The sequence below is a fragment of the Tachysurus vachellii genome, chromosome 7, assembly GCF_030014155.1.
Source record: "Tachysurus vachellii isolate PV-2020 chromosome 7, HZAU_Pvac_v1, whole genome shotgun sequence".
In the NCBI taxonomy this organism is placed as follows: Eukaryota; Metazoa; Chordata; class Actinopteri; order Siluriformes; family Bagridae; genus Tachysurus; species Tachysurus vachellii.
In genome coordinates, this window is record NC_083466.1 from 4,191,578 (window position 1) to 4,215,823 (window position 24,246).

Here is a 24,246-nt window from a genome sequence, read left to right on the forward strand (position 1 = left end):
CTTCAATTTTTTTTTTTTTTTTTTTGTTTTTATTTTTTTTTTTGGCTGTTTACTTACTTACAGGTTTATCGCCAATCACTCGTTCACTGTTTATTTTTTCAATTTGTTTTTTATTTTGCAAGACGAAAAGAATTTCAACACTATGCAACTTTGTACATTTTGCGTAGCAAGACTTATCTGATACACTGGTGCTAATAATTATTTTAAAATGTTATATTTTTGTGTGAATGTTTTTTTTTTAATTATTATTATTATTATATAGAGTGAGGATTTTTTTTTTTTTTCCTTCGTGTAAATATATTCGTACATGTTTCAGGAATGGCTTTTTTTTTTTTTTTTGAATGACAGTCTCCCAGTCAGCTGAAAAAAAAATCGTCTAAAATAAGCACACCACCACCATAATATATAAATATATATTAAAAATAAATAAAAATATAAATATATATATATATAAATATGTCCTGTGGTATAATATGCTTGCTTGTATACATGGCTAATTTTTTTTTTGCCTCGTAGCACCGCCATTTATTTTGATTGATTTTCAGCAAGTTGGTAGTAATAAAAAAATAAAGAAAAAAAGACAAACAAACAAAAAAAACAGAAGGAAAGAAAGAAAGAACCATAAAAAGATTTGGAAGAACAACAACAATCCTGTAACTAAAACTCACCTAAACGTATGTAGAAATATGTCTAACATTTCAATCTTGTGGTTTTTTTTTATTTGTATTTTTTTTTTTTTTTTTTTTTGGATATCAAGCTGGTCTCATGTGACCAGTTGAGCAGATACAATGGTGTCTTGTGCCTTAATTAACTACTGGAGAAGGATTCATCAGGCTATGATCCAAGATTACTCAACTACTACTTTTTTCTTTCTGAAAACACACACACACATACATACTACACAGTAATGAAGCAGGAAGCTTATTAAGCACTCCACGATGATGAATATGATGATGATATAGATATAGATATGCTTTATTATCTGGTGAACTTCTCCAGAAGGCTTCCTCCAAACCTCTTTTGCCTTACCAATGTGGACATGAGTGCAACATTTACACAGTTTATCTATACAACAGTATTGAATTTTTTTTTTTTTTTTTTTTTAAATGTAACGTGTTTTTTTTCAGTATGTGGGTGTGTTGCACAAGTTGGGTTTTAAGCTCCTGCTTTCCTATGTTGATGTTCAAGGCACTACACACACATTATATATATATATATATATATACACACACACATACACACACACAAAGGGCCTGAGAAACAGCTTTGTCACCCGTTTGCCTGTTAAATCAAATTATAACATTTGAATAATAAACAAGTGGTTATTTCCAGACCTGAAATGCTGTGCTTGTGTTTATTTTTATCTGAATCCGAATCGTTTAATCGTGACTCAGAGTCGTCTAGACGGCACCGATTCACGTTCCATAAAATCACACCTTATCTACACAACCGTAAAAAGGCATTCCATTTGTATTCATGTATGGCATGTATACCAAATGTTTGTGTAATCAACATACTTTCATCAGTGAACTCTACATGTTTTTGGTGCAAGCTGTTATCAGAAATCATATCATTAGATGTCTATAGTAAAACTAAAGTGTCACATGATCTCAGTAGATAGATATATGCCTGGAAAATTCCAAAGTTTGTTCGGGAACGAACCTACACAAACTGCATCGCTAAGATCAAGAAGCTGAAAAAACAATGTCCAGAATGAACGTCTGGAGAAGAGTCGGTCATGGTTTGGTTCAGTTCAGTTTAGTTTATTTGTATAGTGCTTTGAACAATGTACAAAGAAGCTTTACGGAGCATATGAAAAAGTTCAAGATTAATATCAGACTTACACTCACCGGCCACTTTATTAGGTACACCTGTCCAACTGCTCGTTAACGTAAATTTCTAATCAGCCAATCACATGGCAGCAACTCAATGCATTTAGGCATGTAGATGATCTGCTGCAGTTCAAACCAAGCATCAGAATGGGGAAGAAAGGTGATTTAAGTGGCTTTGAACGGGTTGTTGGTTGTTGGTGCCAGACGGGCTGGTCTGAGTATTTCAGAAACTGCTGATCTACTGGGATTTTCACGCACAACCATCTCTAGGGTTTACAGAGAATGGTCCGAAAAAGAGAAAATATCCAGTGAGCGGCAGTTCTGTGGGCGCAAATGCCTTGTTGATGCCAGAGGTCAGAGGAGAATGGCCAGACTGGTTCGAGCTGATAGAAAGGCAACAGTAACTCAAACAACCACTCGTTACAACCGAGGTATGCAGAAGAGCATCTCTGAACACACAACACGTCGAACCTTGAGGCGGATGGGCTACAGCAGCAGAAGACCACACCGGTACTAGTAAGGTGTACCTAATAAAGTGGCCGGTGAGTGTATATCAGAACAAGCCTGAGGTGACTGTGGTGAGGAAAAACTCCCTTAGATGGAAGAGGAAGAAACCTTTAGAGAAACCAGACTCAAAAGGGAACCCATTCTCATTTGGGTGACACTGGAGGGTGTGATTATAAACTGTTATAAACACCGGAGTGTGTTATTATGAATAATGTCCTTTTTCCTAATAAAACTCTTTTGAGTATGGATGGAAGGACTGATTTTTTTTTTTTTATGTACTCACTGACTGACTTACTAATTTGTCTTTTATTTACTCACCAACTTCATTACTTATTTTCTGAGTTAATGACTTGCATAATTACTGACTTAATCACTGACTTATTTATTGATTGATGATCTGATTTATTGATTCACATTTGGTCTTAATTAGTGATATATTATTACGTACTGATTGACTTATTTACTTGCTTATTTTTCACTGACTTACTGACTTAACTACTGATTTACTTACTCATTTAATCACTGATTTAGTGACTTGCCTACATACTGACTTACATCATTACTGGTGTAATTAATTACCAACTGACTTTGGGAAATATCTGATACTTTGAACATTAAATCTATTAAATAAAATTGGGAAGAATTTGGCCATCGCCCAAAAATCAGTGAAGGATCAAGGAGCTGGAGAGAACCACAGCTCATACAGGAGAAGCTGTTAATAGGACAAATGTAGCTTGATAGAGAAAACAGAAAAAGGTTCTCCGGTCCGATTTTGGCTTTAGCAAGTTTCACTACATTTGGTGGAAACCCAGTGCTGCTCATCACCATGAGAACACCATCCTAACAGTGAAGCATGGTGGTGGAAGCATCATGCTGAGCATCACCCTTAGCCTCTTTATTCGCTGTCCAATCTCCTCTTTTTTTTTTACCCCACTTCACTAATTTTTCATAGACGGTCTCCTTTAGAAACAGTTATTGCTGTGGTTTTACATTTCTTTAAAATGTAGTATATTATTTATATTATATTATTTATAATTGTTTCAATAGCACCTTGATATTCATAATACTGTTTGTTCTTAGAATCTAATCTTAGAATCTAAGGAAGAGGTCTATTTATCTTTAAATCACATGGTATATTTATTCCTGTTAAGTGATGGGTCACCGGATTTAGCTAGTTTGATTAGCGCAACGTGAGAGAGAGAGCAAATACAAATTGAGACTTGCAGCTGCATTATTCCTTGATACTAAGAATTAATCATAATGGGCTGCATGTTTTAATCTCTGACTCAGCAGGTACGGTTAGCTTGTCATATGGATGACTGGCCGAAGCCTGTAGCCACACATCACAAGGGCCATCATTGTTCCATTTTTGGTCTTCGCAGACGGAACATTATGAACCCCACCACCCCCCAGCCCCCTGAGTTATTTACATCCATTAAAATAAAGATCTTTCTTGAACATGCTGGAGAGTCATTCTGTCTTTAACAAATGCATAAAGATTTCCCTGTTCATGCTGCCTTTAAATATAAAGTTTAATCAAATTCACCATGTGATGCATGTGGAATGTTGAATGTTCTCTGACATTTGAGTAAGACTTATTCACGCAGTAAAGGGCTAAATCCTGATATGGTATTAATCAAGAACTACTTCATTGGATTACATTACTAATACATTGCTACTTAATGCCACATCCATTTAAACTTGTATTTTTTAATTTTAGATAGACAGGTTGTTTCATGTATAAAAATTCCTTTATCATTGTTCAAACACATACAGTCAATTGTACAGGCTAAATCATGCAAGGCTTCAGACACCAGAACCCAGAAAGGCATATCACCATTTTTTATTATTTTTTGAAGACGTGTGTTTATGCAGGGTGTGGTATTGATAGGACAGACGTAGACAGGATGTGAGTTGGGACGCTCCATGAGTTGTAGTGTAGTTGTGAGGTGAAGTTCAGGTGGGGAACGGTGTGTGCAAACCGAGCAAGGCGTGGCTGTGTGTGTGTGTGTATGTTTGGGTATGCTTAGAAACCTCTGACTCAGCCCATGTCTGAAGTGCTTTGATGGTGTATGACACTCAGGGCGTAGCTTCATGTACACGGTAATGAAATCACAACCTTGAGGTGTTGCATTTTTTTATTTCACCCAGCTGGAATTTCTTTTCCTTGCTGCAGGCGGTGTCTTTATCCCAGCAAGCTGGCAACTTTCCCTCGTCTCTCTCATAATTCTAGGTGTGGCTGTGCTTATCTATATAACAACCACACAACACAAATATACAAATATACATTGCAGTCTGCGTTCAGGTTGAGCTGATTTGTGACAAACACAATTTGATTGATGCCACTTTTGCATCATTTAGCATGCTATATGTTGCGTGTGTACATTTCCTGTCAGCATTTATCAGCTTGGATATTTTTCCAGGGTGTTTCCTGCTAGGAGATTCTTTTTTGTTCCAGAATGTTCTAAACATAAAAGAAGTTTAACATAGATTAATGTAACATAACTGCAACCAAACCACACCCAATCACTCTCACACACAAACCTTGCCATAAATATTATCCACTGTCCAAAGAGCAAAGAGTAATCGAAATAAAACATCAGTAAAAACGAAATAAACACATATCTCTCTTATAAATGGAATTGTGTGTGTGTGTGTGTGTGTGTGTATATGTATATATATATATATATATATATATATATATATATATATATATATATGTATATATATATATATATATATACATATACACACACACAATTCCTTAGAAGACTGGATTTACCAGAACCTACCAGCATATTTAAATGATTTGAATTAATTTAAGATTAACAATAAGTTCATTTCTTAAACAGTTTGACTAGCTCTGTCTATGCCTTGACAAATGATAGACTCAGCTGGAACGTTCATTAGAATAAACCGGTCAAAGTACCCTCAGAAAACCTTTATAAAAGTCTATTTCTGTGGTATACTTTCAACGAAAAGCACTAAAGAGTTGCCACGAGGTGTTTACTTAAAGGGTACATCTTTCTAGTGTGTTATTTATTTATTTATTTTTTTTGACTGAAAAGCTAAAAAACGCAAGTATTTCTCCAAAATTCTGCTACATTTACAATACAGTGTAAAAGTTACACAATAAAGGTACAAATGATGTACTATGAAGGCTATTATGCTAATGTTAGTGCATTATAAATAGTGTTTGATATCATTAATGAACCAAACATAGGGTTTTATTTGGGCTCTGTTGTCTGTTATACACCCTCAGAAAAAAGTTACTAAGCTAAGCTTTCTAGTCTTTCTGGCGGTTCCATCAAATGTACCAAAAGTCGTTGTCCCTTTGTTATGGTATCTTCATTCATCTTTTATCTAAAAAGTTTTACCCTGGAAGGTAATTACAGTCCAGTTACGTAGCTTGAACGAGGTTTAAAAAAAGCACACCATGTTCTCCATCCCAGGTGACAGATACACAGGTGAACAAAATTCTACCATTAAAGAAAGACAAACCCAAAATGTTGACTGAAATAAAATAATAAATAAAAAATGTATTGAAATTGACTGGCCTGGACCAAAACAAAGGTACTTTTAACTTAATATTTTGAGTAACCTTTTGAGGCAATCAAGCTACTCCTGGAACTCTCTTTGAGACTTCTGCACCTGTTCTGAGGTATTTTCTGAGGTAACAATTTGTGGCTTTTCTTTCATTAATAGAAAGGTACCAACAGTTTTGTCCACGTGTGTACATCCTAAAGGTACCAAAAATGTAGACTTTAAAGTGTTATACACTCAGAAATACCCCTGAACCGAACTCTGAGTTTGGGTGTGCTAACAGCTAATAGTCATCGGCTCGAGCGCTTTTGATTCAGCCCTGACTCAGTGCCAGTGATGTGCGCGCGACGTGTCGGCGCATGCACGAGTCTCCCCCCCAGACACCTTTAAAGCTGGCGCACTGAGTGAAGACGCAGCAAAACAAGTCGCGCGCGCCGAAACGTTTTCATTCCCCTACAACGCTCACAACACCGGGATTTACTCTTAGTGTCTGGACTATGAAGAGCGCTTGGATCTTTCTGTGTGCGGTCTGCGCCTGGTATCCAGTTCACGGAACATATCGACGTAAGTGCAGTTTTTTTTTTTTTTATTGCAACTAAATAGAATCACGTGCCAGAGCTCCTAAAACAACACGTGCACTCAGAAAATATTAGATAAATAACGATAAAGTTATTTTTTCCGTTATAGGGAAATAATGCATGACGCTCTTGTTGAATTGGACTGTCATCACACTACAGTTGATTGTTTTCCTTTAACAGCACGCACCGGGTGTATTGCCCTTCTTATACCATACAGTATTTATTATGTTGGCTTTGTAGAAGCCAACATTCTGTTTTCCTACTTAAGCTTATTATTTTAGTACTGAAAACGACCTGAAGACTTTACTATATGTTTACTGACCAGAACAAAACATAGCACTGGCACTGGAGACTTCTTCCATATATATTAAAACAAACAAACATACAAACAAACAAATCAATGATTATAAACAATTTTAAGTAATTTTGTTAATCCGTTTATATTAGGCATATGTTCACAATCAGAAACAAGAATTCAACATCACTTGTGTACACTTTTTCTTGTGCAAATGTAACATAAGGGACATCTTTTGTATGTAAAAAGGTACATAATAAGCCTCAGGGGCCAACTTTCAATAAAATGAAATGAGAAGTTGCGTCAGGAAGGGCATCCGGTGTAAAAAACCTGTGCCAAATCAAATATATGGATTAGATTATCTGCTGTGGCAATCCCAAATATGGAGCAGCCGAAAGAACGACAACAATAATATAATATAACTTGTAGGACCACGATTGTACCTAGATTGTACCAGTGAGTTAAAGACCTTAGATGTTCAGGTTGTATATTTCATTTGAACAAATACACCAGACTGGCCTAAAAGCTTTAAAAAATATATTGTCATAATATCATAATACTGTCATAATGTAATAACTTAACACTATGGCTTCAGTCAGGATATTTAGTAATGTAGATCAGGAGAACGTGCACAAAAAAAAAACAAAACAATGCAAGATTAGGAATCATTTATAAACCCATTTGTATTCTACTATACATTTATTTATAAAGTTCTTGGTCAGAAATTCGTAGGATATTATTAGTATTTCATTCAACATTAGGAGCTGCTTGCGTTACTGGGTTGAATAAAGCTACAAATTTCTTATTTTGAAAAATTCTACTTTTGGAACTGACAAAACAACAACAACAACATGTAATTACAATAGGGTATTTACACACCTTTGGTACTTCTAATATCTTAGGCAAGTACAAGCAAAAATAATTAAAAAACAGACTTGCACACGTATTTGAGGTCAATTATGAACTATAGTGTACCCTGTTGTAGACTGGCATCCTGTCCAGGGTGTACCCTGTCTTTTGCCCATAGTCTCCTGGGATAGGCTGTGACCAAGGATGGATAAACTGGCGTGAACTGGAGCGAGCTGAGGCTAAGGAAGTGTCAGATCAGTTAGAGGTCCATATTTAATATAAACCACTGATTTCAGATACAGATATTTGGAGCAATAAACAGATACAGGATACTGATTACTAATCTCCCAATGCTTTAGGGGTTTCCTCCAGGTACCTCATTTTCCTCCCCCAGTCCAACTGTAGGCTGATTGACATCTCAAAATTGTCAGTAGTGTGTGAATGGGTTTGTGAGTATGTGTGGGATGGGTTGGAACCCTGTCCCCGGTGTCCCCCACCTTGTGTCCCATGGGATAGACTCCAGGATCCCAGCAACAATTTGTAGGATAAGCTCTTTGGCTCGTTTGTTTAGTGGTATGATTCTTGCTTTTGATGGACCAGCTCTTGCTTTGTGGAGGTGGTTAAGATGATGTTGGACTACTGATCAGAAGGTTGTGAGTTCAAATTCAGTGGCCAACAAACTACCACTGCTGGGCCTTTGAGCAAGGCTTTTAACCCACAATTAATAAGTTGAATGGAAATAAGTAGTACAGAAATTGGACAGATGGATGGATTGGTTCAGCCTGGAGTACAAGAAAAAACTTGCCTGTTTATTGTTCACCCAACAAAGACAAGTTCACTTCATGTTCCTATGTGGACACACCTGCGATTAACTCCCTTTTGTGATACTCACTGGTCCTGGATCATTTCTTGCTGCCCCTTCTGCCATATCTTTCTTACATTCTTTGTGTTTGTACTGCCTTGCACTGGCTGCTACTTGAAGAATGCTGATGTCTATCTCAGGGTGTGGCTTAGGAATTATTTACAGGTTACACATACCAGCTTGTTTCAAAAGCTTTGATCATGATGTCATTTCGACTTGCATAACTTTTTCGTTAACAATTTTTTTCAAGCAAGTAATTGCCATTTTCTTGGTGGTTTACAGTGCCCTGTTACAACCTGTCATTGAAGTGTCACCTGATTTCAATAACAAATGATACCAAACTATAAGGATCCATTTGAACAATGTTAAATAAATGATCAAGAAATTGTAAGAACACGGCACGCTCCTCTGCTCAGAGGAGTCCATCAACATTATGCAACCATCACCATGCTTCTTTGCTCTCATCAGACCAGAGAACTATATTCCACCTGTTTGGTGAGTTGCCAAACACATAATCTTTTGCCAAACACATTTATTGTGATCCAAGTGATACTGCATCTCAGTGTGCACAACCCAAAACCCTGGAGAGAGTGATGTGCTTAACTGAGTCTACACAACATCTACAAAAGGTGATGCAGTACCAGAGCTGCTGAAACCATTAAGGACTCCATTCACCCTGGTAACTGCAATAAGGCAAGCACTCTTCCCTAAGGTCATCAGACTCTTCTGCTTGTACCTGTCCATCAAACTGATCCCTTCGGAGTCCATTAGTTTTTACTGTTACTAACTTTGGTACATGACTTTTTGCCCAGTCTGTACTGTTACTACACAATCAATATGCTTTTGTTTTTTCATAGTTTTTTTTCTCATTTTTTATTTTATAGAGCAAGCCATGTTTCCATTTCACTGCAAGTTATATATACTGTATATAACTGTCTAAGTGACTAATAAAATGTTCTCTAATGAATACTAGGGCCTTCTAGGAACAGGTATATTTATATTGAGATCACTTGATATGACTTTGTTTACACAGGTAAACTCCATTTAAATGATTGTATGACTTCTGCAAAACAATATTGGGGTGGAATAGTTATCCATGACACTGTAGATACACAACTGTCTTCTTGTTTGATTATAGCCTCGAGCTGCACATGTAACGGAAAGGCTCTGTACTGCGTGAGAGACTACTTGGGCCTGCGCTGTGCGAACTGCCAAGACAACACTGAAGGCAGGCACTGTGAGAGCTGTAAAGAAGGATTCTACCACCAGAAGGCAGGAGAGAACTGCCTGCCCTGCGACTGCAATCCTTTAGGTAGGTAAACATCTGGATGGAGCTTATTCCTTTAATCATCTACTTTTTTTTTAATAATGATCTAGAAAATGCTTAAATCTGCATATCCGCATAAATAAATTTTGTTTCATTAAAGAAACTATTTATATCCTTGCGGAACATACAGTACCTTTACCATTGACTCATATCTTAATTTTGTAGAGGCTCATGATTAAATAAAATACTATGTTCAATTAATTTTTATATTCATTTCTATAGAGAAAGCAGCTCCACAGAAATATACAAAAAAAATAAATAAATTTGAATTTAAAATCTAAAATTTAAATGCTAATTTAGATTTTCAAATGTTCAATTCATTTAAAATAAATTGTTATTTATTAACAATGTTAATTGTTAATTGTTATTTATTAATAATAACAATTCAGAATTTGAACATGTATCCCTAATTGGCTAGACTGAGGTGACAACAGCGCAATAAACAAACAAACAAACAAACAAACAAACAAACAAACAAACAAATAAATAAATACATAAATAGGAAAATGTAAAAAGCATTAAAAATGAAAACAAAAATAAAGAATACAAAATAAACAAATTTCCTATTCTATTGTTTTCTCAGCTAATGTTCACTAGCGTATTAAAGTCAGAATTTTTTCAGAAATGCCTACATTTTTATTAAAGCCAATGATTTGTCCAGCTTTCAGCAGTAATGTCTCTGAGGACTGGTTTTGTTATTTAATTTCTTTTTGTAGACGTTTTTGAATCGGTAGGAACTAAATTATAGTTGATAAGCACAAGTCAGACTTCGGTTTACTGATTTATTCCAAACTGTATTGACATCTTCTGCCTTATTGGGTCTGAATGTTAGCATAATCTTCAAAACAAATCAAATCAAATTTACTTATATCTTAACTTTAAAATTAACTTTATCTACTTAGCTGTAGTGAACGCTGTCCGTATCTTGTGAAACTCTGGCATAGAGCTTACGGGGTGAAGATGTAGAGCATATGTACTGTACGTGTGTAAGTTACTAGGGTGTTTTAAAAAAAATTGGTTTTATATGATTTAGGCTCTGAGGGCAGAGGATGTGACGATCAGGGGCAGTGTGTGTGTAAGCGAGGTGTGCAGGGGACTCAGTGTGACCGCTGCGCTGACGGATCTTCGATCAAGGCCAGCGGTTGTGAGCAGCTGCAGTGAGTAATAGATGATACATACAATTACTCCTGCCATTTTCTATATCTCTGATCACTAATCTCTACATATTTTGTGTAGGCAGAAAACCTGTTTCTGTAACGGTCATTCGAACGAGTGTTCCACAGCACAAGGTTACTCAGTGTTCAACATCGTCTCAACATTTGACCAAGGTGAGTTAAAGTGTATGTCAACTAAATCCACTAAACCTTTGGAATTTATATATAATTTCTTTAACAAAAATGCTATGTGGTCTAAACACAGGGATGGAGGGCTGGAGAGTTGTCACCGCTCCGAGCGTGAGTCCTTCCCAGGTGCAATACCGCTGGTCTCCAGCGCACCACAGCGTCGAGGTTGTCTCTACAGATGTGCTGCCTGTTTACCTTTCTGCTCCAGGTAACAGGTTTTACTCAGTGAAACAAATTTGACGTTAGTCAGAAATGATGACTGAAATGATGAAATGCTTTCATTTCTTCCCTTTCTTTATCACGCTCAGCTCGGTATCTAGGCAACCAGGCTTTGAGCTATGGTCAGACGCTGTCTTTCGTCCTCTATCTCCACCGAGGAGTTCGCTATCCCTCCGCCTCAGACGTTGTGTTAGAAGGAGCTGGACTGAAGGTTGCTGCTCCGCTGGGAAACATGAGGACTGTCATCCCATGTGGAAAGAAAATCACCTACACTTTCAGGTAAGTGCTCATGGGTAGCTCTTTATAGCCCATGCAGACCAGACTACATTGCGTATTCCCAATTACATGAGAAACAGTCCCTCCAAGTTTTTTTTGCAATCACAGAAATGAATGCAAAATGAAGAAAGATCACCAGATTTGCTGTAGATTTTGGGCCAAGACATCATGACATCAATGTTGTTTGATGTCATGATGTCATTACATATTTGTGTCTTCACTGGAAGAAGTTTAAAAGAACCAGAGCCGATCCTGACCTCCCTGGGGCCCTAAGCGAAATTCTGCTAAGGGGCCCTCCTACCTGACCCGTGGGCCATGTAAACCATTTCCCACACATTAACACTTTCACTGGCAGCACTGCACAGCTAATTTAGCTAGTTGGAATAGAGACTAGAGACAGAATCACATCAGCTTAACTTTACTGTTATTTGCTCTTGCTGACATCAAACATGAAGAGAACACAAGTTTACCTGATTGCTGTTCTCGCATTTCACTCTCATTTTGTTTCTTTTTCTCTTTTCATGGCCAGATGGATAGCTCCGCTTCATATTGTCATCTACACAGTAAACATTAACACACGCTGTAAAATGAGGCAGGGGGAGGCGGGGCCTTGCGTAATTTGTGGGGCCCTACGCAACTTGCGTAGTGAGCGTATAGGGCCGATCGGCTCTGAAAAGAAGAATCATTTGCTTGGCATTTTGCCCATTAGTTTTCTGTAAAAAAAAAAAAAAAAAAAAAAAAGCACAAAAAGTCCATAAGTTGCATTGTAAATTTCGAAAAAAAAAGAGGTACATAATAAAATATGAATAATAAAATAAAAAAATACAAATTGGCTTACAAATATATGATATGATTTACGACGATGATACAGTATGATTAAACCTAGTCTTTTTTTTAACCATTTAGGCCAGGAAGGGCACAAAAACATTATAAAATATAATACAAATATTGGGTAAAAATATTATATATTTATATTTTATACTCTGCTATATTTTCTACATTAAGGCTAATTCATATTTAAAAATTCTTATTTATTCTTTAAGGTTATTGTTCACTGGTTGAAGTTTCAAAGAAGAATTCTGTACTTTCAATTATTTGAGTTGTGTAGTTTTCTTAAAAAAAAAAAAAAAAAAAAAGAATAACTACAGCAAATATTAATATTAGAGATGAGTTTTCCTAACAGAGAATGTCCTAGAGCAATATTATGCAATTTAACGGCTGCGGCCTTGGCATAGAAGTATAGTTTTAAATAGCCTTCCATCTACAGTATTGCTTTTAAAGAATTCAGTACTTCTATTCAGAATTCAGAATTCTAAAGAAGAAACAAGTACCAACAATGTGAGGAAAATGACACATTATTGTATAGTTATTTTTCCAGTAGGAGATTGAAGATAGTATGCTATAAATGAAAGAGGTTTTCTTTTGCGATCAAATTTCGTTTTTTACTACAGTGATACCTCGAGATACGAGTGCTTTGACATACGAATTTTTTGAGATACGAGCTGTGATTCGACCAAATTTTTGCCTGGAGATACGAGCAAATGTTTGAGATACGAGCATCCGAGCCGCCGCCGTCGAAACAAAGATCCCCAACAACCACGTGTGCTCTGTTTCCCCCGCCTCAGCTTCCCGCGTCTCATTCGGTTAAAGCCGCCTTTCCAATGCACACGACAAATGACGGCCGATAAACAGGAAGTCATTCGTTTCCTATGGAGAGTCGCAAAGGCGCTGCGTGAGGTGCCGACCATCTGCGGATCTGTAATTTTCGGATCCGTTAAAAAATTTGAACTTGTGCGACTACACCGCATCCGATATGACGACCGGACAGGTTTTTATTAAAATGACCGGCAGATGTTAGTGAGGAAAGAGTGACAAAAAAGGCAAAAACAAGTGAAGAGAAAAGCGATGTAGAAAATTAAGCAAAATGAATGTAAAGAAAACAGAAATTGTAGCAATTAAGTTCAGTTAAGTTAAGAGAAATCAAGCATCGCGTTAGTTCTGGCAGGCTGCATCGTCAAGCATGCGTCAGCTGTTAATCAGCTGTCCACGACGCGCACCAATCTGGTTACGACATCCATATTACCCGACCATTTAAATTAACATTCATTGAGCCGCTCTAGCGTTTTGCTGCTGCTGCGATCTAAACTCCCTCCTCCAACCCCGACTCCACCATGCCGGAACCCGTGTTTGTTGTACCAGTTTACGTCATAAATCTCCACATATTTTTCTCTCTCTCTCCAGTTATTTAATTATTTATTTATCAATTTATTCATTTATTATTTTTCTATGCATGATTAATGGCTCTTATATACGGGAGTCTATTCTATTTTCTAGTTGCTGCTCTTCCCGCTCTAAATGAAGTTTAGTTAAGTTCCATTTAAGTGTAAAGTAGTATTAAGAGTGTACAGTAGCGAGTAAGTGAACGAAAGTGAAAGTGTAATTCCTCCTAACTCCTCCGCCTGTTTACTCCTCCCTCAACCTCCGTGCGCATCTTCCGTAAAGTAAAACCAGTTTCTTTTTTTTTACATTCTCTTTTATTACTGTATGTTTTTATACAATATTTGTCATTTATAAATACAGGTACTGAACATTTTTCATATTCAAAACACATAAACAAAACAACTGGAGTGGAATTTTGCGAGCTGGAACGGATTAATGGGATTTCAATTCATTTAAATGGGGAAAATTGCTTTGAGATACGAGCAATTTGAGATACGAGCAAGGTCACTTAAACTCGTCAATTAAACTTGTATCTCGAGGTATCACTGTATTTTGAACAAGCCAGCAAGACAGTAAACACACAAAAGGCTCCATAGTTAAATAAAACATGACAGGGTGTATAAAAGATTCTTTTATTTTGTAGCCTGGATGAACAACCCAGCAGCAGATGGAATCCCCAGCTCTCAGCACCAGATTTTCAGACCCTACTGAGTAACCTTACAGCCATCAAGATCCGAGTCACGTTCGGGGAAGAAGGTGTGTATGTGTGTATGAAAATGTACTTACAGCCTAGTTTAATTACGTACACTTCACATTCATGCAGTTATCTAATGAGCCAATCATCAGCCAGAGAGGTGGCAGCAACGCAATGCATTTGCAAGATCATGTACAGTACATACAGTTCAAGATCTTCAGTTAATGTTCACAACAATAATAAGAATAAAAATAAGTGTGATTAGTGTGACTTTGTTGTGACTTTGATGGGTGTTGGTGGCAGTTGGCCGGTTTGAGTATGTTTCAGAAATTGTTGATCTCCTGGGATATTCATACATAACAGTCTCTAGAGTTTACAGAGAAAACCAAAAGAACACTTAAGAGAGGCCAGCGAACATGATTTGTCTATCAGGAGGTTTATAGTAACTCGTATCATCACTCTTTCCAAACGTGGTAAGGAGAAAAGCATCTCAGCAAGCACAAGACATTGATCCTTGATGGAGGATCACATTCAGTTCCACTCCTGTCAACCGAGAACAAGAACCTGAGGCGATCATGGGCACAGAATCACACACACTGGACAGCTGAAGATTATAATAAAATTATCTGCTCTTAATCCAGGGTCTTATCTGGTCTTCAACTATCCAGTTTTGGTGAGATAGTTTGTGCTCAGGATAACTTCAGATTCTTGTTCTTAATTGACAGGAATAAAGTAAAGGTTTGTTGTGCTTGAGGTGTGATAAATCCTGAGATGCTTTTCTGCTCACTATGGTTTTAAAGAGTGCTTATTTGAGTTACTATAGACTTTCTGTCAGCTTAGACCAGTCTGTTAATTCTCTTCTTATCTCACATGTCACATTATTGGCTCTTTATATTACTGCATCAATATGATGGGGTTCTAGTCTTCCTAATGGTAGATGGTGAATGTATACTGATTATTATGATTATTATTAACCATTAACATAATTTTTTTCGACTGTCTTTAATAAAAACGGAATACTTCGATTGAATACTGTTTGTTTTTTAAATCGCGACACCAGGACGTGGTCGTCTGGATGACGTCACCCTAGTCTCTGCTCGTTTGGGTCCTGGCTTTCCTGCGTCCTGGGTGGAGGAGTGCCGTTGTCCTGCAGGTTACGAAGGACAGTTCTGTGAGCGATGTGCTGCGGGCTATAAAAGACGTTTCCCTGGACAGGGTGTTCGTAGCCAGTGCGAGCCATGTCACTGTCAGGGAGGAAGCTGCGATCCTGAAACAGGTTTGCTACTACAATGGATGAATGGATGAATTGTTTAAACTGCAATGGGGAAGTGGTAGCTCAGTGGTTAATGTGTTGGACTGCTGATCATGAGTTCGAATCCCAAGGGCCACCAAGCTGCTACTGCCCCTGATCAAGGCCCTTAACCCTCAATTACTCAGCTTCATAAACGAAACAAATGTAAGATGCTCTGGACGTGTGTGTCTGCCGAATGCCATAAATGTATAATAGAAGGACTATTTGTTGTAACTAGTTGACCAGTAATTTACAAAAAAAGTAGCAGACTTCTCATTTACATTTATTTACAGTATACAACTCAATTAAACTTTCGAAGGTTAAGGGCCTCGCTCAAGGTGCCAGCAGAGACAACATGGCAGTGCTGGGTTTTGAACTCACAGCTGTCTTATCAATAGTCCAACAACTTAGCCACTACCATCAGGATATAATGATTGGTGCATTCTTTCCAGGGGACTGCTACTCGGCTGACGAGACTCCTAATGGACAAGCCTGTGATACTGGGTACTACAGTGACCCTGAGGTTCCTGGAGCCTGCAAGAAGTGCACATGCCCCATTGGCTTCATCTGCTCGCTCACAGCAGGGACCCTGAATGTAAAGTGTAAATGCCCACCTGGGACCACAGGTGAGTAGAAAGAAGCATCCCTAGAGAGCCATATACACTGTTTCCCTGTCTGAGTATGTATTATAAGATAAGATAAGTTAAGATATACCTTTATTATATCTTATCTTATCATATCATATGATGAAGATCATCTGTGTTGAATTATAGGCTCTCGGTGCCAAAAATGCTCTGACGGTTTCTATGGCGATCCTCTGGGAGAGAGCGACGTTCAGAGACCCTGCCAGCGCTGCCACTGTAACGGACACTTGGACTTACATGTCGCTGGCAACTGTGACCGCTTGACAGGGGAGTGTTTCAAATGCACAAACCACACCACGGGCTTTCAGTGCGAGAAGTGTCTGGAAGGATTCTTCCACAGCAAAGCCGGCTATGGATGCCAAGGTAGCGTAGACAAATCCTGACACATGAAAAGGAGTCTAATGATCCCCTGCAGTCTAGACTGTCTCAATTCATTGTGTACTTTTCTCTGCCTCGTAGCTTGTAACTGCAACCCAAAGGGATCGATCGCCAGCTCCTGCAACGAGCAAGGCCAGTGCAAGTGTAAAGAGGGTTTCGAGGGGCAAAAGTGCATCAAATCCGTGTGCCCATCATGCTTCGACCCTGTTAAGAACAAGGTAGGGTGGGGAGTGTTCTGCATTTCAAATCTAACCAGTCAGTTCATGTGTGAATAAATTCTCCAATGCTGTCCAAAATTAAAGCACGCAAACTGATTGGCCAGCTGTGATATTGAAATTTCTGTTTGTCCTTTAGGATATTTTTATAAGATTTTTAAAATTTTATTGTTTTTAATAAAATTTAACTTAAATTTTAAAATTTTATAAAATTTGATTTTAGAGTTTATTTAAATTGTTTTAAATCAGAATTTTAATTTGTTTTATAGGATCTTATTTGATTAGAATATTATTGCGCAATAAAAATGTATTTTTATTGGAAAGTCATTGGAAATGACAGAATTTTTCTGTTTTGCAATCTTAAAACCTTTGCTTGAAAATATTCCAATGGTTTCATAGTTAAAAAGTGTTTTATCCTAGTATTAAAATTTATAATAGAAATCGTAAGAAACATCCTGTAAATCTTTGAATCAGTATTGGTCGTTAGTTAAGATTTTAACATACACAGTTCCAATGAAGGGGGGCACGGTGTCTTAGTGGTTAGCACGTTCGCCTCACACCTCCAGGTTGGGGGTTCGATTCCCGCCTCTGCCTTGTGTGTGTGGAGTTTGCATGTTCTCCCCGTTCCTCGGGGGATTCCTCCGGGTACTCCGGTTTCCTCCCCTGGTCCAAAGACATGCATGGTAGGTTGATTGGCATCTCTGGAAAATTGTCCGTAGTGTGTGATTGTGTGAGTGAATGAGAGTGTGTGTGTGCCCGATGACACCTGAGATAGCACAGGCTCCCTGTGACCCGAGTAGTTCGGATAAGCGGTAGAAGATGAATGAGTGAGTGAGTGAGTTCCAATGAACTAAAATAGGAACCCAAAGTTGATCCTATGTAAAAAATTCCGATAGAATTGTACCTACATTATATTTCTGTATTGTCCAACAATTCGAATAGTATAGAAATGATTCCAAATTATGACAGAAATCATGAGAATTTCTTTTCTGGAATCTTTATAGGTATTTAGGGTAAAATGTAATATATTTCATATTTGTTCTGTTAATGAACGAATGACTGAAAACGGACATGTTGTGATGTCATGATAAACAGATTGGGAAGTTTGTGAAGAAGCTGCAGCAGGTGGAAGATCTTTTTAACAGTGTGGAGACTGATGGTGCAGACATCAGCGCGATGGAGAAAGCTATCAGAGATGCTGAGGAAATGGTCAAGATGGTGGAAAGTGAAGCAGACTTACTGATCGGTAAACTACCCAGTTTCCTTTTTGTCCATAAACTATTTTAAAACTATTTTACTGATGTTTAACAGTTTATTCAGTCACCTTCAAGTTAATAATACTGATACACTCTGGTAAATTCTGACTAAAACCTGCTCGTTTTCCATTTTCTTTATTTCATTGTAAAATGAAATAAAGAATGTAATATGAATATGTAAAGAATGTAAAGAATGCAACAACGTGCAACATGCTAAGGCAAAGTTTTTCTTGCTGGTAAAAATTCCACACACTTAAATGTAAATTACTTTACTGAATATTTTCCAAACATGATCATAGCATCGTGATTTACAGAACTTCCTTCACAGATACAATTAAAATTCATACTGTAGATACTGTTAATAAGATCAGGTAATTTTTTTCCTTTCATTAACCTTTTACCAGTACACTGGCGCTCCATTCATAAAAAAAAAAAAAAAAAAAAAAAAAAAAAAACGACTTATAAGAGATTTTCAACCAGCATAAACAAATAAAATTTCTGATAGAAAATGATTCAGGACTTATTTTAACTGTTGGCTTTCAGTGTGAGATTGTTGAAAAAAACCTTCTACACAAACTTAATGGCTGAAGATAACAGCTTCAGGTTGTAAAGGCTTATGAACAAAGGCTTGGAGCTTCGTTTGGTCACCATATACTTTGATGACAGAAACATTTGTGTGAAAAAATTGTTTTTTTTTGGACCATTTCTAAGAATATATTGCCTCTAATATGCTAGGGAAAACTGAAATACTCGATAATTGAAATAATGAAACAGTACAAGTTACTTACAGTAAGCGTAGTGACAATGTACCATTACTGCAGCACTTTTCTACCTCTGCTGACTGATTTATACATTTTCATCATTCATCCTATAGAGGCAGAGAAGAGTCTTCATGACCAGCTGTTATCCATTAGCAGCAGTCACTTGAAGGGCGAGGGCAAAATTCAGGACATCTCAAAGATCGTAAAGAGCGTTGTCCGGCAGGAGCAGCATTATCAGAGAGAAGTGGCTGACATCCAGAAACTCTTTGCCGTTATTAGGCAACATCTGGAAAAGGCCAAGCGGGACATCCAATCAATTGTGAGTGGTTTGTAAAATTTTGTAGCATGACTGTTACAGATTCCCCTCCATTACAGCGCAGTTCCCGTGGCGACGCAAAAGGTTTTGTTTACGATTCTGTGCGCTTGTGATTTGGTTCTATGGTCTCTGGCAACGCTCTGTTACTGGTTTGTCGCCCTATCGGGTTGATCTGTTTTGTGTTAAGACCTTGATTATTTTGTCTATTTATACTCCGTTTGTGTTTTGTATATTTTAGGAACTCCCCCTGGGTGATGCGGTACCAGGTACAAACATCGTGTCCCATTTGGTCCAGAAAGCAAGTGATCTCGCTGAGAAGTGAGTGCAGCATCTTTATTATTCATTATTAGGTATTATTAATCAGAGGTGAAATAAAACTACAGAATTGTATAGAGCATTTTTTTTTAATATAAAATGACAATGTTTAAGTACATAGACATTTTTATTACTATGTTATTCAATTTAGAGTGTTTTTTTTTTTCTCTTCAGGCACACGGGTGAGGCAGCATCAGTGGAGGAAACAGCGAAGAACTCTCTTCTCGAAGCGGAGAAAGCTTTGGCTCTCATGCGCACTGTCATCAGTGGAGAAAACAAAGTCACAGAGCAAATTAACGGCCTCAGGTCTCAGTAAGTGGATCGGCTTGTTTCACTAAAAGCTATCTGTATTGGTACGGTGTGTAGCGAGGTACAGTTTGATTTTTTTTTTTATCGCTGTGGCAGGTACGAGAAAGACATATCCCAGGTGAAAGCCATGGACAAGCAAGCGGATCGTCTGATTAAAGCGGCTGAGACGGAAAGCACACTGGCGTTGGATATGCTGAAACAAATATCTGACCTGGAGGAAAGCCTTCCAAAGGCCCCAAAGGTACTGGGAAATGAGCTCGGAAGGACTACTTTTTCACGGCCAGTTCAACTATTTATTGGTAACGCTTCATAGATTTCACTCCTTAATCAATTGTCTGTCCACATAAGGACATCACCAGCCTGGCTGACACACTGGATGGTCTGAAGAAGTCATTTCGGGGTAACGTGTCTGGGTTTCTGGAGCTGCATAAACAGGCTGGCGATGATCAGAAAGAGGCAGTGGAGCTAATGGATCAGCTCAAAACTGCTCAGCGGGTAAGAAAAGACCACGATGTAACAAAAATTGATTTACTATTTATTTTTGTTGAATAATAATAATTATCCAAAGTTCATATTCATCTAATCTTTAATCTTACTGTACCTTTGCCTTGCGCATATTCTTCTAAGGTCCAGGATAATCTGCTAGGTAGGGCAAATGTTGCCAAAGCAGATGCAGACAAAGCCCTGAAGCTCTTTAACAGTCTGGGCAGTGTGGATGAGGCTCTGGAGAAACTCAAAGGTTAGGATACTTTTCTGGTCTAATAACCATCTCAACCTTAAAACCTTTTTTTTCTACACATTTCTACTTCTTTCTAAGCTTGAATAGACTTTTGCTCGTTTTAAGCAAATCAATCTGCCAATCAAACAAAATCATACATGTACATTTGATTGTTTAACAGTCACGTTTATTAAAAGCTATTTACATATGAGGAAATACAAGCGATATATCAGGAAGAAGAAGAAGAAAAAGCACACAGGGTAGCTTTGTCAAAGACGTTTTGAAGATAGTGACGGGTTCTGCTAATTGAGATTGAGGTTGGAAGTTCATTTCAACACTGTAGGAAGCTTCTGGAATGAAACCTCATGCCTCATAATACATATCGTCGCTGTCGGGCGGAATCCTCGTATCTCCAAAACCGTTATTTTTCAGGAAATTCAGGAAAACGCCGTACCTTATCTGCAATGCACAGGGTTCAGTCCGCGTTGCAGTGGATTGTCTTGTGCTAAATTCCTGTCCTCAGACGAGCACCAGAACTAGCGGGGGTCAAGATTTTTTTTTCTTTGAGCCCAGTGTTTTGAAGACATTTACCTCAGAAGACGTGTTGATTCGTTGCGACTCTTCTTGAGGAGAAATATGCCGTGAAGCTCTCCCACGGAGTGAGGAAGAGGTGGACGGTTGAAGTGTCCAATGGAGTTATGAGATTTGCTCTCAAGCTACTTTCAAGACTTTAGATTGGTTAATAACTTGTAAAAATAACAGACCCACGTGGGGACTGACCAATAGCATCGATATGTGAAAAAATATGAAATTGACCAAATTTGGACATACGAGGTTTCCGCGAGACAGTGACGATATTACCAAATGTCCATTGTTAACTAATCACAGGCTGTTGGAAGGAACATAAACCTTGATGAGAATGTTGAGGTACATTGTGGTAGGGGGTGAAGTTCCAGACAATTTGAGCTTGGATATGGACAGCTACAAGAAGTCGGAGGTAGGCGAAGATGTTGAGCGGCATGATGTGGCGTCCTTTTGGGCTTATTGGGCAACGAGTCATGGTGCTGGAATGGTTTGATGTAGCTGGAAGGGACTCCCTGGAGTGGTCCACTTTTTGGAGCCTGGATGCCTACAGGAATGTGTAGTTGTTAAAATGTGGTCTGTAAAAAAAGTTCTCCTCGGTAACTGTCTTATAATAGGAAATGCTCGATAAATCGAAGGATATTCAAGATATTTTCACATGCTGACTTGCAGGTTTCATTTAAGAAGTATAATACATTTAGTAACAGTTGACAAGCTTTTTACCATCTGAAGGAAACTTGACCCAGTAGATTACAATAGTTGCAGGTTTATTAATATTACTAATATTTATGATATGAGTATTTTAATTTCTATATATCAAATTTAATGTCTTCATATTCTGCGTAGGATTTGAAGCTCAGATCGACAGTAGTAAGGCTTTGGCTGACGAAGCCCTTAGTAGACTGCCCATAATTAGCGGCATCATTGGGAAAGCCGTGACCAACAACGACAAGACTCAGGACATTCTGGACCAGATGGGAGGCTACAGTGATTCTCTAGCCACTCTCAACAAGTTAAACATCTCTCTGGACAATTTAGAGGTATGAGAAATAGACCTTAAATTTTGGGTTTCCATTTAATTCTTGAGAACGAATCAGCTGAACAATGCAATCAGCAAACTGCTAATTATTCACAGCATTTTCACGTTTATTCTGGATTTCCTTGAAGGTTTTTTGTCCTCGTGCTTGAGTGGAAACACTGAATAAAAGCCTTGCTGTAGCGTATACTGTTTATCACCAGTGGAAACCTGGAGTTGACCCTCAAAAGCGACTCATTGATGCAAGAGCATTTTGCTCATGAGCTTGTTCTCTGTGTCTTTGTAGAAATTATACAGTTCCCTGCCTTCCTCGTCAAATCTTTTAAAAACGGCTACGATGCTGAAGGGAGATGTGGAAGGGCTAAATAACCAAGTCAACTTGACCAGGAATAAACTGACCGAAGAGAAAGCGAATGCAGAGAGAGAGCGGGAGCTAGCTGAGGAGGTACCAACTACACAAACGCTCTCTAAATCGAAATAAAATTAAATCCTGAGTTTGCTCAGTTTCATGTTGTTGTTTTTTCCCCCCAATTCAGGTTAATTTGGAGGCCAGTGGAGCGTATATTAATGCAAATAACACAAGAGATGCTGTCGGAGATGCTTTGAAGAACATTAATAACCTTCTAGGATTGCTCGGTGAGTCTTGATGAAAATCATGCTGTTTTTATTCAGTTGTTTATGAATTAATAAGTAAAATTTCATTTTTAATAATTACTTAAAAAGCTTTGTTTGATTGAGATTCAAATTTTGATTCATTGATTATATTGAACTCATCTTAATTATTTTACCATAATTGCATTCACACTAGCAAGAGACAAAAATGACATTTCATATATATACACAGATCAGCTATAACAGCTACTTTAGTTCCTCTTTGCACTTGGCTCCTATTTACAATAGGAATTTTTTTTTTATACTGTCCTCTACATCTGTGTTTGGATATAATCCAATATTAGGTTTGACCACTTTAGATGGTTTTGAAGCAGACTTATGTAAACCACTGTGACTCTGACCAGGTAGTTACTAAGGATGAGCGATGAACCTCACAAATGAACCTTAATTGAAAGTAAATGAAAATAAAACTTAACCGTAACCTCCAGATTAAATCAAATAGTGCACCTCCTACACACCAGTATAAAGATAATAAAATTTGAAAGGAACCAAGAGATCATTGGTTGATCCTAAATTGGAGTCCTCCATCGGAGTCTCGTACAAAGCGTTCGTACAAATTTATCTGAAGATTCCAAGTTGAGGATGCGTCAGTAAGAAAATACGCTGGAATAAATGCATGAAACATCTGTAGTTGATGGTAAATTTGTTGAAATCGTCAACAAATATGTCACATATTTAGTTATTTATTCATTTCAAAGCTCTGTAGCAGCTTAATACATGATACAGTTTGTTCCCTCCTAATGTCTGGCAAATATCCCACAGGTACACCAACAGCTATAGATGAAAAGAAGGTGACAGATCTGGAGAACGCTATAGCCTCAAACCGTAGACGTGTGGAGACTGAGCTCAGGCCCAGACTCAGAGAGCTGGAAGACAAAGAGGCTAAGCAAAGAGCAGCCATCGCACGCATGATCAACGACATCGACACCATCCTGTCTGATATTGATAACCTTGAGCACATTCAGCGAACCATTCCAGATGGCTGCTTTAACTCACCGCCCATCGAGAGGCCTTAGTAGCATAATGTAAGAAAAGGACTACAGAAAATGCATCAGAGACATTTTTTAATCAGTCACAATTTAATATTTAATGTGCTTTTTTTTTTTTTGTGAGTGTGTATTTTTTACCGGAACGTTTGTAAGTTTGTTTGTCGCTCTTACTAACTATATTTATATTCCTTTGGGAGAAGAAGATGACTGTGATATGTA

At 37.8% G+C, this 24,246-nt stretch overlaps 1 protein-coding gene across 1 annotated transcript; it reads left to right on the forward strand.

Annotated features, from left to right (window-relative positions):
* The first annotated feature begins 6,281 nt into the window (after window positions 1-6,281).
* On the forward strand, window positions 6,282-24,197 carry lamc2 (laminin, gamma 2). Its single transcript, XM_060873919.1, has 22 exons — window positions 6,282-6,446; window positions 9,605-9,778; window positions 10,827-10,950; window positions 11,030-11,121; window positions 11,213-11,344; window positions 11,445-11,634; window positions 14,495-14,607; window positions 15,606-15,821; window positions 16,289-16,462; window positions 16,610-16,843; window positions 16,940-17,076; window positions 18,169-18,319; window positions 19,204-19,409; window positions 19,645-19,724; window positions 19,896-20,033; window positions 20,127-20,271; window positions 20,379-20,525; window positions 20,658-20,769; window positions 22,177-22,370; window positions 22,653-22,811; window positions 22,903-23,002; window positions 23,801-24,197. The coding sequence occupies exons 1-22, from the start codon at window positions 6,380-6,382 to the stop codon at window positions 24,052-24,054; spliced, it is 3,339 nt and encodes a 1,112-aa protein (XP_060729902.1). The 5' UTR covers window positions 6,282-6,379; the 3' UTR covers window positions 24,055-24,197.
* The last annotated feature ends 49 nt before the right edge of the window (window positions 24,198-24,246 follow it).